The sequence below is a fragment of the Pristis pectinata genome, chromosome 5 (assembly GCF_009764475.1).
Source record: "Pristis pectinata isolate sPriPec2 chromosome 5, sPriPec2.1.pri, whole genome shotgun sequence".
Taxonomy (NCBI): Eukaryota; Metazoa; Chordata; class Chondrichthyes; order Rhinopristiformes; family Pristidae; genus Pristis; species Pristis pectinata.
The window spans coordinates 111,931,667-111,950,628 of record NC_067409.1 but is presented as its reverse complement, the minus strand read 5'-3'; the positions used below and the strand labels follow the sequence as shown (position 1 = coordinate 111,950,628).

General features: G+C 43.2%; 2 protein-coding genes across 3 annotated transcripts in view; one reads left to right on the top strand and one right to left on the bottom strand.

Annotated features, from left to right (window-relative positions):
- Positions 1-929, bottom strand: part of ngly1 (N-glycanase 1) — a 29,145-nt gene extending 28,216 nt beyond the window's left edge. For both annotated transcript variants that reach the window (XM_052016366.1, XM_052016367.1), the window contains exon 1: positions 622-929. In XM_052016366.1, the coding sequence (XP_051872326.1) occupies positions 622-884 (263 nt within the window). In that variant the 5' untranslated portion in view covers positions 885-929. The remainder of the gene's footprint in view (positions 1-621) is intronic.
- An 868-nt stretch (positions 930-1,797) lies between these two features.
- Positions 1,798-13,667, top strand: oxsm (3-oxoacyl-ACP synthase, mitochondrial). Its single transcript, XM_052016368.1, has 3 exons — positions 1,798-1,941; positions 5,506-6,575; positions 12,791-13,667. The coding sequence occupies exons 2-3, from the start codon at positions 5,593-5,595 to the stop codon at positions 13,191-13,193; spliced, it is 1,386 nt and encodes a 461-aa protein (XP_051872328.1). The 5' UTR covers positions 1,798-1,941; positions 5,506-5,592; the 3' UTR covers positions 13,194-13,667.
- Positions 13,668-18,962: the final 5,295 nt, after the last annotated feature.

Genomic DNA, 18,962 nt, shown 5'->3' with positions numbered 1-18,962 from the left:
ATACCTCTCTGTCTCTGTCCCTCTCTCTCTCTGCCTGTCCCTCTGCCTGTGTCCCTCTCCCTCTGCCTGTATACCTCTCTGTCTCTATCCCTCTCTCTCTCTGCCTGTCCCTCTGCCTGTGTCCCTCTCCCTCTGCCTGTGTCCCTCTCTCTGTCTCTCTCTCTCTGCCTGTGTCTCTCTCTCTGTCTCTCTCTCTGCCTGTGTCCCTCTCTCTGTCTCTCTCTCTCTGCCTGTGTCTCTCTCTCTGTCCCTCTCCCTCTGCCTGTGTCCCTCTCTCTGTCTCTCTCTCTCTGCCTGTGTCTCTCTCTCTGTCTCTCCCTCTGCCTGTGTCCCTCTCTCTGTCTCTCTCTCTCTGCCTGTGTCTCTCTCTCTGTCTCTCTCTCTCTGCCTGTGTCTCTCTCTCTGTCTCTCTCTCTCTGCCTGTGTCTCTCTCTCTGTCTCTCTCTCTCTGCCTGTGTCTCTCTCTCTGTCTCTCTCTCTCTGCCTGTGTCTCTCTGACCCTCTCTCTGTCAGCCTGTGTGTACGTGGAGGGAGAGGGAGAGGCGGAGGCTGTGGAAGGGGAGGTCAGTGGAACCTCAGCCCCGGACCCCCGGACCCCCGGACCCCGGGCCTGGGCCTCACCGCAGGATGTTGTCCGCGTAGCGCAGCAGAAGCTCGGAAGCATCGAGGAAAAGCGCCTCCGGGTTCTCACTCAGCGCCTCCACCGCCGCCGACGCCATGGCGGCCGAACCTGCCGCCTGTCCTCCCCGCTGCCGCTGCCGCTCCAGCCGGGCCCCGGCCCTCAGTCGGCCCCCCGCACGGACGGCTGAGGCTCGGCCTCCCGCTGCCCTCAGCGCCGGCCGGGATTGGAGGGGGGCCTGGCCCCGCCCACCCGCTGCCGTCATCGGGAGGGAGACGGCGGTGCCGTCATCAGGCTGCTCCGGGCCGCAGGTTGTCCTCCTCCCTCCTCCCTCCTCCCTACCGGCTGCAGGTCGTCCTCCTGCCTACCTGTGGTGGTGGCCCTCCTCATCCTCCTCCTCTTCCCTCCTGCCTACCTGTGGTGGTGGCCCTCCTCATCCTCCTCTTCCTCCCTCCTGCCTACCTGTGGTGGTGGCCCTCCTCATCCTCCTCCTCTTCCCTCCTGCCTACCTGTGGTGGTGGCCCTCCTCATCCTCCTCTTCCTCCCTCCTGCCTACCTGTGGTGGTGGCCCTCCTCATCCTCCTCCTCTTCCCTCCTGCCTACCTGTGGTGGTGGCCCTCCTCATCCTCCTCTTCCTCCCTCCTGCCTACCTGTGGTGGTGGCCCTCCTCATCCTCCTCTTCCTCCCTCCTGCCTACCTGTGGTGGTGGCCCTCCTCATCCTCCTCCTCTTCCCTCCTGCCTACCTGTGGTGGTGGCCCTCCTCATCCTCCTCTTCCTCCCTCCTGCCTACCTGTGGTGGTGGCCCTCATCATCCTCCTCCTCTTCCCTCCTGCCTACCTGTGGTGGTGGCCCTCCTCATCCTCCTCTTCCTCCCTCCTGCCTACCTGTGGTGGTGGCCCTCCTCCTCATCTTCCTCCTCCTCCTCCTCCCTACCAGTGGTGGTGGCCCTCCTCATCTTCTTCCTCCTCCTCCTCCCTACCAGTGGTGGTGGCCCTCCTCATCTTCTTCCTCCTCTTCCCTCCTGCCTACCTGTGGTGGTGGCCCTCCTCATTATCCTCCCTCCTGCTTACCTGTGGTGGTGGCCCTCCTCATTTTCCTCACTCTCCCTCCTCCTGCCTACCAGTGGTGGTGGTCCTCCTCCTCCTCTCCCCTCCTGCAGGTTGCTGAGGGAGGCCAGCTTGACTGGAGTGGTGGTCCTCCTCCTCCTCCTCCTCCTCTCTGCCCGCTGTCAGCTTACTCTCCCCACATCGTAAGAAGCATCTAGACAACTACTTGAATCACCAAGGCACAGAAGACTGCGGACCTAATGCGGATAGAATTGGTAAATTGGTTTAATTTTGTCACATCAGGTTTATTGTCAAATTCAAATTTATTGTCACGTGCACATGTATGCATAGGTGCAATGAAAAACTTACTTGCAGCAGCACACAAACATAAATTAATCATAAATGGTCCACAATTTTTACAAGAAAACACAATTAGAACAAAAAAAAGTCTATTTTAGTATAAAGTGGCCATAGTGTTGCTGAACTGTAGTGATTAGGGTTGTGCCAGTTGGTTCAAGAACCGAATGGTTGAAGGGAAGTAGCTGTTCTTGAACTTGGTGGTGTGGGACTTTAGGCTTCTGTACCTCCTGCAGGAGGTATTATCACTATTATATGACGTGAAATTTGTTGTTTTGTGGCAGCAGTACAGTTAAAAGACTTACTATAAATTACAAAATAAACATATTGCAAAAAAAACAGAATAATGAGGTAGTGTTCATGGGTTCATGAACCATTCAGAAATCTGATGGCAGAGGGGAAGAAGCTTGTCCTGAATCGTTGAGAGTCAGTCTTCAGGCTCCTGTACCTTCTCCCCAATGGTGTAACGAGAAGAGGGCATGTCCTGGATAGTGATGTACTGTACGAAGGTACAGTGAAAAACTTGTCTTGCATACCGTCCATACAGATCATTTCATTACAACAGTGCATTGAAGGTAAAACAATAACAGAATGCAGAATAAAATGTGACGGTTACAGAGAAAGTGCAGTGCAGGCACACAATAAGGTGCAAGGTCATAATGAGGTAGACTGTGAGGTCAAGAGTCCACCTTATCAATTTATAGACAGGATTAATGTAGGTAGGTATAGCAGATGGCATGAACATAGTAGGTCAAAGGATGGACTTATTTTTAAACAGTGACCCCAGTGGGAATCAACACTTTAATAACAAGTTATTCCATTATTTAACATTAACACATCAATTATCACCCATTTGTAAATAGTTCATAGGGTGTTAACACCAGTTTCAACTAATTTGTGTGTAGTGGCAGAAGGTACCCAAACAGTGATCCTTCACCAGAGAAACCCTATTTACTTAATTACAATGCTCACAACAAATTTACATTAAAATGTGATCCCCCTATTAGTGTCTATCAGTTCCGGGAGGCCTCCAGTGTTCCAGTGGACACTGCCTCTTCCTTCTCCGTGAACAAGCGGACACAGACGTGTTCTTGGGAGAGGGGCAGGCAGTTGGCTTGGATGGACATCCTGGCATCCCAGTGCCTGGGCCTGTGAATGGTCACCCTGGCAGAGTCTGGCCGGCCTCATCAAGTCCTTGGAATAAAGGGGCATATGATATTCACAAAGTCATCTGTAGGCTGGCTTATTGAAGCTGGAAAATTTTGACAATGATAATTTCTTAAATTGTGTTTTTTAAAAGTCGCTGTAAATCTTCCTTAATTAATTCTGAGTCAGGCTTTACTATATAGGCCAGGCACGGTAGTGTAGCGGTTAGCGTAATGCTATTACAGCGTCAGCGAACTGGGTTCAATTCCAGCCACTGTCTGTAAGGAGTTTGTGCATTCTTCCCGTGTCTACGTGGGTTTCCTCCAGGTGCTCTGGTTTCCTCCCACATTCCAAAGACGTACGGGTTAGGAAGTTGTGGGCATGCTACGTTGGTGCCGGAAGTGTGGCGACACTTGCAAGCTACCCCTCAGAACACCCTACGCAAAATTGATGCATTTCACTGTGTGTTTCGATGTACATGTGACTAATAATGATATCTTCTCTTACAGAGTCATTGCATTAAAATCTATCCCCTTTGTATGTTATTTATGTGTACCTCCTCCCCATAAAGCTCCATTTTGTCTTTAAACCTATTACAAATTCTTTTATGCAGTTAATTCATTCAGCATTTGTCAAAACTCAGCCCCAGGAAAAGGTAACACTTAAATATCAAAGAGAAACATGCAGCATAGAAACAGCATCTTCCGCCCACTGAATCCACGAGGACCATCACATTAACTGAGGCACCTTTGTTTTTTTTTCTCTGTTAACTCTTAGTCTGCATGTTGGAGAAACATCGCTGTCATAGCCAGCTGTGCTTCACAATTAATTTTGATTTTTATAAAATCAAAGTATCTTAAGAAATGAAGACTTAACTGTTTGATTTTAAAATGCAAGTTTAATCATGTTTAAATCATTGGATTAATACATATTTCTAAACCTGCTAAATTTGGTTATTGAAATGCCCAGATGCTGATGGTCTTTAATGGCTGAAGGTTGGAGAATAGATCATGGTCAGCTGTATTGAATGTAACAGAAAATCAAAAGACAATAACACATGATGCTAGGAAGCTAATTTGTGATGTTGGCTGCATTGCTGTCAGTGACTTGCTAAGCTACAAGAATTTACACAGGGAATTTTGGGAATCTTGAGCAACAAGAACCACTTGCAACATCAGGAAGCTTTGAAGCCAGATTGAGAGAACCTTATGGTGGAAGGGCACCAAAGCAGTAAGATGAGTTTCATAGAAGTGATGAGCTTGGAAGGCAAAGGGAGAAAGAACAGAAAGTGAAGTGATGAGTGATTTAAAATGATAGTGAGAGACGCTTGTTGAAGATGAGGTGAGCTTGTTAGCCAGAATTGATAATGCCCGTGGATAGAAATAGAAACCCTTTTCTCCTAAAATTAGATTTTCATTACATTTAATGAAGAAATGATTTAATGAAATTTTAAAATTAATATATATTGATATAATTATTAAAATTCACTGATGTGTATGTATCCTTTAAACAATCTACATTGATTTCAGTGATGAAGTGGCTACATAGAAAAAGGAAAACCAGAAGACTGGCTGAAATACTTCCAGTGTTCTTGCAACAAATAATTCCAGATTGTTGGGATTAATAGGACTGACCTGAATCATTAAAGTTAATGACATGGTTTAGATCTCAAAAATAAATCGCATTGGAAAAATAAATGAGAGCTTTACACTAAATCTAGGTATGGTATCCAAAATCTGAAAAGGAACAAGTGACCATTAGAGTAGCTGTTGGTATGGGTATGACCCCACAATAAAGCTGCACCATTTTTAGCCAAAGGTTTTAAAACGCGAGTCCCTCATTATTCCCAAGATTCCTCCCAAAATGGCAATGGGACAGATCAATATTAAATATATACTTAAATCCAAGTTAATGTGTCATGGAATAATACCACACCACACCAATAAAAGAAAAATTGCTTACCTCCTTATCAGTCTCTCTAAAAAGTTTTATTTTAACATTAACAAGGAAAAGCAAGGAGCAGGACATCTGACTACCTATCTTTTAATTGCTCAGAATGGTGATGGACAAATCTTAGCGTATTTAGAATTGAACAAAAAATAAACTTGGCAAAGCAAATGCAGAACAGGAGTAAGATTACTTTTTAGTATGCTTATTTTGGTATTAGATTGTATCTAATTGTGCTCCCTTTTAAACCATAGTTTAAAATTAAATGTGTGGTCTTATTGATATAATTGTAGGTGTTCATTGGTGGAAGCATGTTTTTGTGTTTCAGTAAAGTTATGGTACAAAGATGCAAAAGACACTAAACAAGAATACCTGTTTGGTCCGTGTAGGTGTTGTAAAGACTTTTCTTGTGCATCTGCACCATTAAGGAAGGGGAACATCTACACTTTGCTTCTGACATAAGAAGGATCAGTAATATGTTGCCACAAAGGAAGCAGCTGCTCATGAAGATTTCAAAGTACCAATTCTTCAAACGCAAATGTATAAGTACAGAGTTGAAAACAAGAAACTTCACCAGCATGGCCTTTGCAAAACATCAGAGGCGTGTTGTCATTACTGGAATCGGTTTGGTGTCTCCACTTGGAGTCGGCACTCAACTCACGTGGAACCGAATCTTGAAAGGAGAGAGTGGTGTTATATTTTTAGATGCACCAGAATACGGAGATTTGCCTTGTAAAGTGGCTGCCTGTGTACCACAAGGTGATGGAGAGGGGGAGTTCAATGAAGAAAAGTTTGTTTCAAAATCTGAGGCAAAGTCCATGTCGGATGCTACAATAATGGCAATAGCAGCAACTGAACTTGCACTCAGAGATTCCAACTGGAGTCCACTATCTGAAAAAGAGCAAGTAACCACCGGCGTAGCTATTGGTATGGGTATGGTTCCTCTTGATGAAATTAGTAACACTGCTGCCCTGTATGCGGCCAAAGGTTATAAAAAAATCAATCCCTTTTTTGTTCCCAAGATTCTTCCCAACATGGCAGCTGGACAGATCAGTATTAAATATGGACTTAAAGGCCCAAATCATTCAGTATCGACTGCATGCACAACAGGAGCGCACGCTATTGGTGATGCTTCAAGATTTATCCTCCATGGAGATGCGGAGGTGATGCTGGCAGGTGGCACAGAGGCTTGTATTAACCCTCTATCTATCGCAGGCTTTGCAAAGGCACGTGCCCTCTGCACCACCTGTAACTCGACCCCGAAGTTAGCTTCACGTCCATTCCATCCTGATAGAAAAGGATTTGTAATGGGAGAAGGGGCATCGGTGCTGCTGCTCGAGGAGTATAGGCATGCTATAGCGAGAGGAGCACGGATCTATGCAGAAGTACTAGGTTATGGACTCTCGGGAGACGCCACTCATGTAACTGCTCCCAGTACCAGAGGAGATGGAGCTTATAGGTAAATTTTGGCATTGTGTATAACGATGTGACCATGTTTATCAGAAATAGAACCATAGAACACTACAGCACAGAAAACAGGCCATGTGGCCCTTCTAGTCTGTGCCGAAACTTTACTCTGCTAGTCCCATTAACCTGCACCCAGTCCATAACCCTCCAGACCTCTCCCCTCCATGTATCTGTCCAACTTATTCTTAAAACTTAAGAGTGAGCCCACATTTACCACGAAATGGGATTTAAAAAAAACAAAATTGGAGATTTGAAATATTCTTAGCTCCTCACCAGAGGGTTTAGGCCACTTGGGTACAAATCAAGATGATTGATCAATTGACAGACCAATGGAAATTGATTCTCAAAGTTCAGGAAGAACAATCCCAGTATCAATGGAACAAAGCATATCTTAATTTACTCAGTTCCTTGGAATCAGCAGCCCTAAGTACGGGATGGGAGAAGCAGGCTGGTAAATTGGTTTACTGACGCACAGTGGAAAAACTTGTCTTGCATACTGTTCATGCAGATCAATTCATTACATGGTATGTTGAGGTAGTACAAGGTAAGACAGTAACAATGCAGAATAAAGTGTTACAGTTACAGAGAAAGTACAGTGTAGGCAGACAATAAGGTGCAAGGCCATAACGAGGTAGATTGTGAGGTCAAGAGTCTGTCTAGGCAACAGTGGGATAAAGCTGTCCTTGAGCCTAGTGGTACGTGCTTTCAGGCTTTTGTATCTTCTGCCCAATGGGAGGGGGAAGAGAGAATGTCCAGGGTGGGTGGCGACTTTGATTATGTTGGCTGTTTTACAGAGGCAGTGGGAAGTGTAGGCAGAGTCCATGGAGGGGAGGCTGGTTTCTGTGATGTGCTGAGCTGTGTCCACAACTCTCTGCAGTTTCTTGCGGTTACGGGCAGAGCAGTTGCTATACCAAGCCGTGATGCATCCAGATAGGATGCTTTCTATGGTGCATTGATAAAAATTGGTGAGGGACAGAGGGGACATGCCAAATTTCTTTAGCCTCCTGAGGAAGTAGAGACACTGGTGAGCTTTCTTGTTTGTGCAGACATTCTCCTGTTGGAATTTCAGTGCTAGGTCAGGAAACCTCAGAAACATTGCATAAACCTGCTGCTGTTCTACAAATTATGATGAGGAAAACCTCCACAGAAATTCACCCCTTGGTCCTTTACAGAAGGCACAGTATGTTTAGGGTTTTGTCATTTAATCCTTTAGGATAGCTTCAGAGCACTGAAAGATACGGAGACACTGAAGAAATATGTAAAATTTTTTTTAGTTTTGTGTGTTTGGACCTCTTCTATAACAAACTGCATTTTTGAATGAATCAGCTATCACCGTGCTTTCAAGCAATGAATTTCAGAAATGCATAAGGCATTACGTGTAATAGAAAAAGAAATGAAGAACAGTACCTTAACATAATACGAGGTCAAGGCTCAAAGTTATGTTAGGAAGTTGTTTTCTTCAGGAATGATAAACGGATGGAAAGGACATGGATTGGCTAATGGAGGCTAAAATGTTTCAATTACTTATGAATACTTAGGAGCCATGACCAGTAATTCTGAACTTTCTAGATGGGCAAATTAAAGATGTGGTGCTTTACTTTCCTATTCTGTGTCTGTCTTATGAATTCCAAAATGAAATTTGGACCTCTATAACAAACTGCATTTTTGAATGAATCAGCTATCACCGTGCTTTCAAGCAATGAATTTCAGATCTTAACTGCCGATTACATGAAAAAGACTTTTTCTCATATCAGCTTTAATTCTTTTGCCAATCACTTCTGTGCACATATATCCCAGGTCTCTCTGCTTCTGAACCCACTTTATACCATTATTATTACATTACCAATGCAAGTTCTTCCCACTAAAATAAATCACTTCATATTTTCATACATTATATTTCAACGACCTTGTGTTCGACCTTTTCATGTCTGCCCATAGCCTGTCTGTGTTCTCTTGTCTGCAAATTTTGTAATTATCCTCTATTGAACCACCTAATAGAATGCATTCGGAATAGCGGTGATCCTGGTACCAACCCTTGGGCAGCACCAATAACTACATTCCTCCAATCTGAATAACAACAGTTCACTCCCATTCTCTTTCCCTTCTTGAATCCAGTTTGCTGCCACTCTGCCTTTTATTCCATGGCATTCACTTTTCCTGGAAAGTCTACCGCGTGCTTTAGCAATTTGGCAAATGGGGGGTGGGGGAGAGGTTTCGGGTATGTATATTCACAACTGGTAAATATTTTACCTTGAAGATGATAACTATCTCCCACAGTCAAATATGATGCTACTGATATAGACATCAATTTCAATATGCAGGGTTCAGAAAATGTGCCTTGGCAATTTGGCAGCTAAGATCCCTACTAGTATACGTGTGTGCCTTTGCAGTGACGGAGGCGGCACGGTAGCGTAGCGGTTAGCACAATGCTATTACAGCACCAGCGATCGGGGTTCGATTCCCGTCGCTGGCTGTAAGGAGTTTGTGCATTCTCCTGTGTCTGCGCGGGTTTTCTCCGGGTGCTCCGGTTTCCTCCCACATTCTAAAGATGTAAGGGTAGGTTAATTTGGGGGTTTAAAATGGGCAGTGCGGACTCGTTGGGCCGGAAGGGCCTGTTACCATGCTGTAAATAAAATTTAATTTAAAAAAAAATTTTAATTTAAAGCTGTTTGGGACAGTCAAGCTTCCGAAGGCTCTTCAGATTTACTGTCCAGAACTCTTGTGGGCCACTAGTCGTTGTCCATATGTGCCAAGTGGCTGACTCAGGTCGTTTGTCTCTGTACTAGCGTGGCTTCAGCTTTAGCACATCTGCTGGCTGTAGTTCCTTTCTGCTAGTGATTTTGTTAGAGCATTATGCTGCTTAGGTGGTGTTGTTATAGGCAGTTTTTGTGTATATGGTGCAGATAAAGGAGATAGGTTTCTAATGGGCATAAGATCAAGGGAACATAACAATTCCATAAACTTGACATTTTGATCCCTCCTCTTCCCCTCCACCTAGTCCTGTTCTCCATCCCTCTCAGTAACTTGGACTGTTCAGAATCAACAACATTGCTATATTTCTGGAGTAGCATCTAATGAGACTGGATAAAGAAGTCAGTAAACTAAATGGCTTCTTTCTGTACTTTTGCATAAAGAAGTGCTTGGATATAAAATTGGGCCCCATCCAAACCTGATCTAAGCCCAAGTACTTCTAATTTTTTTTTCCTAATCCAATCTGATGATTGTCCCTGTGCATTACCTATCCCCTTTTCTATGTCTCACGCACACTCTCACCTGCCAGAATTTTCTTTCTGTCGCTGTGTTTTTTTTTCTCTGCCTAGAAGGCAGAGCCAAACCCAACCCAAAGCTGCAAGATTCATGAACATATACCCGACACAAACTCATCAGGTCTTGTCAGAGCTTTGGTCCTGGGTTCACATTCATACTAAGTATTTCTTTCTGGATAATTTAGTTACCATTAATAATAATAAGTGTGAGATATTGGCAGGGTTAAAGATAGATGTATCCGAGGTTGCTTTGGGAGGCAAGGAGAACACTGTGGCTCCGACTGAAATTTTTGAATCTTCTCTGGCCACAGAAGAGGTGCCAAATGACTGGAGAACAGCAAATGTGGTATCTTTATCCAAAAAGGGCAGCAGGGATAAGCCAGGTAATTACAGGATGGTGAACCAAATGTCAGTGGAAGAGAAATTATTGGAAAGAACTGTAAGGGACAGTGTTAATCTGCCTGACCCGACATGTTAACAGGTTTCTCTCTGCACAGATACTGCTTGACTGACTGAGTTCTTCCAGCATTTTCTGTTTTTGTTTCATTATTTCTGGATTTCTAGTCCAGTAACTTGAGCACTATGCTACAACTTGTCCTCGCCTACTACGCCATCCAACATTAACATTCAACAGCTCTACCTCTGCCCCTTATTAGATGCCACCACCAAACTCTGACTCTTTGTTCCTTTAAGCATTGCGGAGGAATCATTTTCTACGCAACAAACTTCATAGTCCCCAACTGCCCCAAAAATCTTCCCTTTCTTAGGCACCTTCCCATCGGTTTAAGAGCAGGAATATCCCCTTCCTCCTCACCATCCAGGATCTCAAACACTATTTCCAAATGAAATAGCAATTCGTACTGCTTCAGTTTACTATGCTGTATTTACTGCTGCTTGTCCTCCTTTCTTACATTGGAGAGATCAAACACAGATTGGATGACCACTTTGTCACTTTGTGCAATACCTTTATTCAGTCCGCAGTGATGATCCTGCTTCTGCTCACATTTTATTCTGCACTCCACATCTTTCCCTATCCTTTGCCTCCTGTTTTGTTCCAGTGAAGCTCAGTACAACCTGAAGAATAGCACATCACCTTTTGAATCGGCATTTTATAGTTTACTTAACCATTCACTTTGCATTCATTTCTTTGTCAAGGTGGACTAGGAGTTAAATACGAAATTCAATCAGCGCCATCTCATTAAGATTTGTGAGAAGAAGATAGTGCAGTGGGATAAGTGTCCACCACTTGTATTATTGGGGCTAATAAGGGGATACAAGCAGTGCTTCAAGCAAATCTGTCAAGCAATTTCTTTACAGTTGATTTCCTTTTTGATTGAAAGTTGTACTTGATTGTGAAAGGCGTTCATTTGATCTTCTCTCGTAGTTGTTCATGTTTCAGTGTAACAAGGCAATTTATTTGGGATCCATATTGGGACTTCTTTAATGAAACTGTTTTAAAAAGCTTGAGGCAGAATGAAGCTTGTCCACCTTGTTGAATGAAAGGTAATGTGACAAAACCAGTCAGTGATACTTGCTCATGATTTGGAGGAAAGGCTGATGTGTAAGTGCCAGTCTTTTTTCCAAAGCAGCCACAGGCCTACTTCTTCTCACCGGCTGGGAGCCAGAATGCACTCTGCTTTCTGGGATCTCTGAGGTAACCTTGTCCCAAACATGCCTCCAGAATGAGTGATTAGGGGCAGGATTCCCACAGCTTTCAGTGGGAATGCTGAATTTCTTCAGACCTTGCTTGACCTATTCTTTGCTTTGGCCTTGCTTGGCAACACAGACAGTGCTTGAGTCGGGCATGCAGGGCAGTCTACAGTAGATGATACTGAAGCATGGTCCCTCAGTCCCAACCATTTCACATGAACTTTTCCTTGTAGATATAAACATCAACAATTTGCATTTAAAGAGCATCAATAATGTGGTAAAATGTCCTAATGCAAATCATTATTATTATTGGTTTATTGTTGTCACACATACCAAGGTACAGTGAAAAACTTTGTTTTGCATGCCATCCGTACAGATCATTTCATTACATCAGTGCATCAAGGTAATACAAGGGAAAAGCAATAACAGAATCCAGTATGTAGCATTACAGTTACAGAGAAAATGCAGTACGGGTAGACAATAAGGTTCAAGAGCCATAACAAGGTAGATTGTGAGGTCAAGAGTTCATCTTTATTGTATGAGAGGTCCATACAGTAGTCTTATAACAGCAGCTTAGAAGCTGTCCTTGGGCCTGGTGGTCCCAAGTGTGTCCTGGTGCTGTGCTGGATATGAGGAAAATAAATGTCACAAGTAGTCACTGTACCAATTAACATTACAGAATACAATTCTGATCAGCTGTTGTAATACAATGCATTGACTAGTCCTTTTGTTACCTTCAATAAACCAATTTGAATCAAAGCAAAAGAAAATTCAATAATAGACCTTTGCAAAGGTCTATTTGCAATGAATGGAGATATGATAGAGGTGTACAAAGATAGAGGCACTGCATAAGGAGATGAGAGGAGACATGATAGAAGTGTACAAAATATTGAGAGGAATAGATAGAGTGGACAGCCAGTGCCCCTTTCCCAGGGCACCAATGCTCAATACAAGAGGACAAGGCTTTAAGCTAATGGGTATGAAGTTCAAAGGAGATATCAGAGGAAGGTGGGGGCATGGAATGCACTGCCTGGGGCGGTGGTGGAGGCAGGTACATCGGTCAAATTCAAGAGATTACTAGATAGGCATATGGAGGAATTTAAAATAGAGGGATATGTGGGAGGAAGGGGTTAGATAGCCTTAGGCGAGGTTTAAAGGTCAGCACAACATTGTGGGCCGAAGGGCCTGTATTGTGCTGTACTGTTCTATGTTCAAACGCATTCTTTTGCATGCATTTTGTAATTTTTTTTATTATGAGTGTATATTTGTGTATAATTTTGCATCTTCTCAGGTGTATGTCTGCTGCAATGAATGATGCTGGAGTGATACCACAGGATGTTACGTACATTAATGCACATGCCACCAGCACACCGCTAGGAGACGCAACTGAGAACGAAGCCATCAAAAGATTGTTTAAAGAACATGCACATTCTCTTGCTGTCTCTTCCACTAAAGGAGCGACTGGCCACCTCTTGGGGGCAGCTGGAGCCATAGAAACAGCATTCACAGCATTGGCCTGCTTTCATGGGGTCTTGCCTCCAACTGTGAACCTTGACAGGACAGACCCTGAATTTGATTTGAATTATGTCCCTATTAAAGCTCAAGAGTGGGACACTTCAAAAAGACGTATTGCACTGAATAATTCATTTGGATTTGGAGGCACAAATGCAACCCTCTGCTTGGGGAGCATCTAATTTACATTTTTATAATAAATAATTGAAAGGGTTTTGTGCTTGGGTGGACATTTGGAGAAACACATAGTATAGGAAGAGCTGCAAATGACCAACACAAAATTGTTGACACAAAAATTGCTCAAACATCATGATAAAATAACATTGTAATTGTACTGATTGGTGATGTTTTCCTGTAAAGTTTGTTTTCCCATTGTTGGCAGCAGAGATGATTTATAAATCAACAGTGCTAAACAAGAGTTTTGTGCTTTGTTCATTAAAAATACTTTTATTAAACACACCAGATAAACATTTTCTTTGAGAAGCTTTGTTAAAAAATGGCTATGGACTTCTGTTGCCTTTCACAACACAATATAGTTTCAGTAAAAAAAAAGAAAATCGTGTATTTACTACAAGGCTTGTAATTTTCTTTTCTAAGTGCCTGATATGTTAATCCACAGAAGCACATGAGCTAGGGAAAGCTGCAAGTGAACAGCATAAAATAGTTGACACAACAGTTGCTCAACCATCATGACAAAAGAACATTGCAATTATACTGATTGTAATGGTATATTGGTTTATTATTGTCATTTGTACCAAGGTACAGTGAAAAACTTGTCTTGCACACCATCCATACATTACAACAGTGCATTGAGGTAGTACAAGGTAAAACAATAAAAGAATGCAGAATAAAGTGTGACAGTTACAGGTTTCCTGCATAGCTTATTGTTAGCAGTGGAGCTCGTACATGAATTAACACTGCTAAAAGTATGTTTTATGTTTTGTTCATTAAAAGTACTTTTGTTAAATATAGCGGGTAGAAATTTTGTTGGGAGCCTGAATAGACGAGGCCTTTTGAAAATAGAATTTTGCAAAGGCATGCCCTCAAACAAAATGACTGTTAGCTCACTGCATGCCGCTGAATTAATGCAGCTTTTCAGACACCAAGCAGTTCCTTGGCCATTTAGAGTGGGGATGTCTAATCTGCAAGTTGGTACAGTTCCTTAACTTGGGCTTTGGGTGACTACTTTCTAGTCAAGTTTACTTTAGTGGTAAAGTGTCCCCTGCGATATCCAGCAATATGTCGCTGTCAAAGAGCACACCCAGTGACAATAGCCTATAGTGTTTCAACACCCATACTAACCTTTGTGTTTCTACTGATTAAAGTTACCAAAACAGTACTAAGTTAGGGGCAGTTTTGTGTTGCAGTAATACACCCATTAAAAGGGGAGTTCCAATTGTCTAAAGTCATTCCATTTTAGACCCTATGATCTAGTGATTCCTTAAAATGAGTAATGAGGCTGCTGAATTTGGGGGAAATATGAATATGGCAGTGCCTGCATAAGGAGTCACAGCTTTCCTTGCTCATCTGGATCCAATTGGTGAAGGTATGTCAAATGTAAGCAACTGCACGGATGAGAACTCCTGCATCCTGCAAAGATTGTGGGTTTGTCTTGCTAGTGCGGCACAGAGCATTCCCAGGGATTGTGATAGAGGAATCTGACATATTGTTGGTAAACTATAATTCTGAGGGTAAGGGTGTGGTTAAACTAATTGGATTTCAAGAGTAGTTTGAAAGTGTAGTTGCGAATTCTTTTGTTTTCAGTGACAGGTATGGAAGGAAGTGGTATTGTGTAGGGGATTGGAAATTTGGGTGGAGAATGGGACAGTAATCACAAATTTTTATCTGTGATTGCCATGATGGGAAAAGTAACGCCAAGGTCAAGGGGGTGGCTATGATTACAAGTAGGAGCTTTTATATAGATGAAGAAATTAGGGGATGTTTGTAGAGCAGCGATCCCAGAGGATTGACAACATGATGAATTGAGATGGTGGTTCAAGTCTCAAGGATGAGAGTTGCTCGATACAGGAAAGTAGAAACATGAAAAGCTGACGAGCTGAAGGTGGTGGTGAAGGAGTGTTGGCAGTCCTGGATGCCAAAGCTTCAATGATATATTGAGCACTAGGATTCTTCACTTCAGGCCATCCTCGCGGTATATATGTAGTAATGGAAAAGATGAATGCAAATAAATTGCTCATATCTTGGCCAGGTAGAAGCAAACAAAGCATTTTCCTTGGGCCTCATTAAACATATATAGTCCACTCCCAATAGGATTCCTGCCAACAATAGCAAGCTGAACAGCAACATCCCATTACAATGCTGCTGCATATAAAAATCCAACAAGACATGTAAAGCAACAGAAAAATCCTATGAATTGAAACAAGACCAGCTAAAGCTGTGAGTACCTGGAATGATCAGCTTTAAGAGAAGATCCCTATTTAGGAAATTGTTGTTGGTTTTTGGAGCCTGCTGTCATTGCATACAGCAGTCCCTGGAGGCTGTGGTCAACATGATCAATAACAGATGTTATGTACCAGCAGCAATAGAAACACAACGAGCAAGGCTTAAATGTTAGAATTTATTTATTAATAACTACTTGTAATAATAAGGAAAAAAAAAGTTAGATATCAGACATTGACCCCAAAATGAACCGAAGTGTGTGTGTGGCTAGTTCCCAAACCACCAAGTCTAGGAACAGTTCTTGAAGTTTTATGTTGGCAAACCAGTTCAATTCAGCAAGTCATGAAGCAAAACGATGAGCAAAGGCTTCTGAAAACCACGTTAGAATGTAGAGAGAAGTAGTTTATGAATTCCACAAGTTCCATGTTGGAACCAATACGATACCACAATCGCCGAAGATCTCCGTTACTTGATTCAGAAATATCTGCCACACCGAAGACATTGATACGTGGCCGCCCACAGATATACCTGATTCCCGGTTCAGGTTAACGACAAAGTGGACGCCACAGATCCTCCAATTATCCATGTATGGATGGTAAAGTGACAGTCACAACAATTGTGCTTAACTCATAGGTGCAGAGGCTGGCAGTCAGTGCTACCAACTCTCACATCTCTCTCTCTCTCTCTCTCTCTATCTGTGGCCGAGTTCAGAACACAGCTTTCAGACACTTCTGCAGTTGCCAGCACTTCAGTGAATCAGCCTTCAGACACCTGCAGCATTCCAGTTATAAAAGCTTTTTGCTCCCACTCGCAGCAGTCAGACAAAGCCACACACACTACCGTTCAGGTGCCTTAAAGGGACACTCACCAAGTAGCAACCTGGCTCGTAACACAGGGTGTCAGGCCCACTCCCACAGACACACGCAGGCATCTCCCAGTCTCCACCCAGCTAATAGGATTCACCTGCTGCTCGTTGCAGACTCATCACCTGCAGCCTATTTAACCCCAGTTCTCAGTCACAGTCCTTGTTCACTCATTGAACCAGCTGGTCCCAACCAGTTGCTCCCAGCTTTGCCCCCGCCCCCGCCTGACGTTACCTTGTTGCCTGCAGTGTTTAGTTTCTGTTCTCTCCTGTTTTGGGGCCGCTCATGGCTTGTTATTTTATGGCCTATTATTAAAGTCATCATTCACTGCTAAATCGTTTCCACTGCTAAATCGTTTCCACTACTCTGCTTTTGGGTCAAACCTCCTCTACAGCTGTGACACAGGGAGGATATACCAGAATTTTAGAAGATGAATGTGCCAGACACAGAAAATTTGAATGAAACCCATGACTTTCTTCATGAGGAAAGTTCCATGTTCTTGCTATTGGGAGACAGTGAGGGGAGTGGAAGAAGAAAGCTATACCAGGGCAGACATGTCACCAAACCCAAGGAGTACAGCAAAGTCAGCAGAATACATACATGGTCTAGTCCTCAGACAACCAAAGTGCAGATGCTGAAAATCTGATCTAAAAGCAGAAAAGGTTGAAATTATTCAGCTGATGTAGCAGATTAATATTTCACATCAATGTTAACCTTCATTGCAAGTGGGTTTGAATACAGGATCAAGGATATCTTACTAAATTTCAATAGAACTTTGGTGAGTCCACACCTGGAGCATTGTGAGCAGTTTTGATCTCCTTACCTAACAAAGGATGCACCTCTTATAGAGGGAGAACAAAGAAGGTTGACCAGACTGCTTCCAGGAATGAAGAAACCGTTGAATGAGAAGAGATGGGGTTGACTCAACCTAGAGTTTAACAGATTGAAAGGAGAGCTCACTGAAATATACCAAAAAAAACTGACAGGGCTAATCAGGCTGGATGCAGGGAGGATGTTTTCCCTTGCCGGGGGTTCTACAACCAGAGATCATAATCTCAGGAAACCAGGTAAGATGTTTAAAGATTGATTCTGAAAGTTCAGAAAAAAATCCCAGTATCAATGGAACAAAGCATATCTTAATTTACTCAGTTCCTTGGAATCAGCAGCCCTAAGTATGGGTGGGAGAAGCAGTTGGTAAATCGGTTTACTGACGTGCAGTGAAAAACTTGTCTTGCATACTGTTCATGCAGATCAATTCATCACACAGTGCATTGAGGTAGTATAAGATAAAACAATAACAGAATGCAGAATAAAATGTTACAGTTACAGAGAAAGTGCAGTGCAGGCAGACAATAAGGTGCAAGATCATAATGAGTTAGATTGTGAGGGCAGAGCAGTTGCTATACAAGCCATGATGAGGTCAGATAGGATGCATTCCATGGTGCAGCAATAAAAAATTGGTGAGGGTTAAAGGGGACTTGCCAAGTTTCTTCAGCCTCCTGAGGAAGTAGAGGTGCTGGTGGTGGCACGGTAGGGTAGCGGTTAGCGCAACGCTATTACAGCGCCAGCGATCGGGATTCGATTTCCGTCGTTGCCTGTAAGGAGTTTGTACGTTCTCCCGTGTCTGTGTGGGCTTCCTCCGGGTGCTCCAGTTTCCTCCCACATTCTAAAGACGTACAGGTAGGTTAATTTGGGGGTTTAAAATGGGCGACGAGGACTCGTTGGGCAGGAAGGGCCTGTTACCACACTGTAAATAAAATTTTTTTAAAAATTCTTGGCTGTGGCATCAACGTGGTTGGACCAGGACAGGCTATTTGTAATATTCACTCCTAAGAACTTGAAGTTCTCAACCCTCTCGACCTCAGCACAGTTGATGTAGACAGGCACATGTGCACTGACCCCCTGCCTGAAGTCAATGACCAGCTCTTTTGTTTTGCTGCAAAAATAAGTTTTTTTTATTGCTGGGAGAATTTAATACAAAAGTAGAGAGGTTATGCTTCATTTATACGAGGCTTTGGTGAGACGTCATTTGAAATACTATATACAGTATTGGTTTGCTTACTTAAAGAAGGACAATAATATTTTGGAAGCAGTTCAGAGAAGGCTAATGAGCTGGAATTGGTGGGTTGTTTTATGAAACCACTTCAATTCAACAGGGTTGGACGGTCTTTGCTTGAATCCATTGGAGTTAAGACTGAGAAGGGTCTTGATTGAAGCATCTGGAATCCTGAACAGTCTTGATAGGATGGATGTGGAGAGGATGTTAGTTATTTTGTGAGAATCCAGGACTCTGGGGTCACTTTTTAAAAACGAGGGCTCGCCATTTGATGAGATGTGGTGAAGTTTTTTTCCCTAAGAGGGTCACAAGTCTTTGAAACTTTCTTCCTCAAGTGGTGATAGAAGCAGAGTCTTTGAGTATTTTAAGGTGTGGGTGGATAGGTAGGTGGATAGGTAAGGAGGTGCAACGTTACCAGCAGTAGGTGGGAATGCACATTTGAGTTGACAGTTAGTTCATCCATGATCTTATTAAATGATGGAACAGTTCTGAGTGGCTGTGTGACCTACTCCTACTCCTAATTCATATATTCAAATGTTCATATTTTCCCGTCACTTCCCTTTCCTTCTTAATGGTCAAAGTCGAGTTTATTGTCATCTGCACAAGTCCATGTGTGCACAGGTGCAATGAAA

Coding starts and splice junctions, on each gene's coding strand:
- oxsm (XM_052016368.1), top strand. CDS start 5,593: ATGTTGCCACAAAGGAAGCAGCTGCTCATGAAGATTTCAAAGTACCAA. Junction 6,576..12,790: donor AGAGGAGATGGAGCTTATAG/GTAAATTTTGGC, acceptor GCATCTTCTCAG/GTGTATGTCTGCTGCAATGA.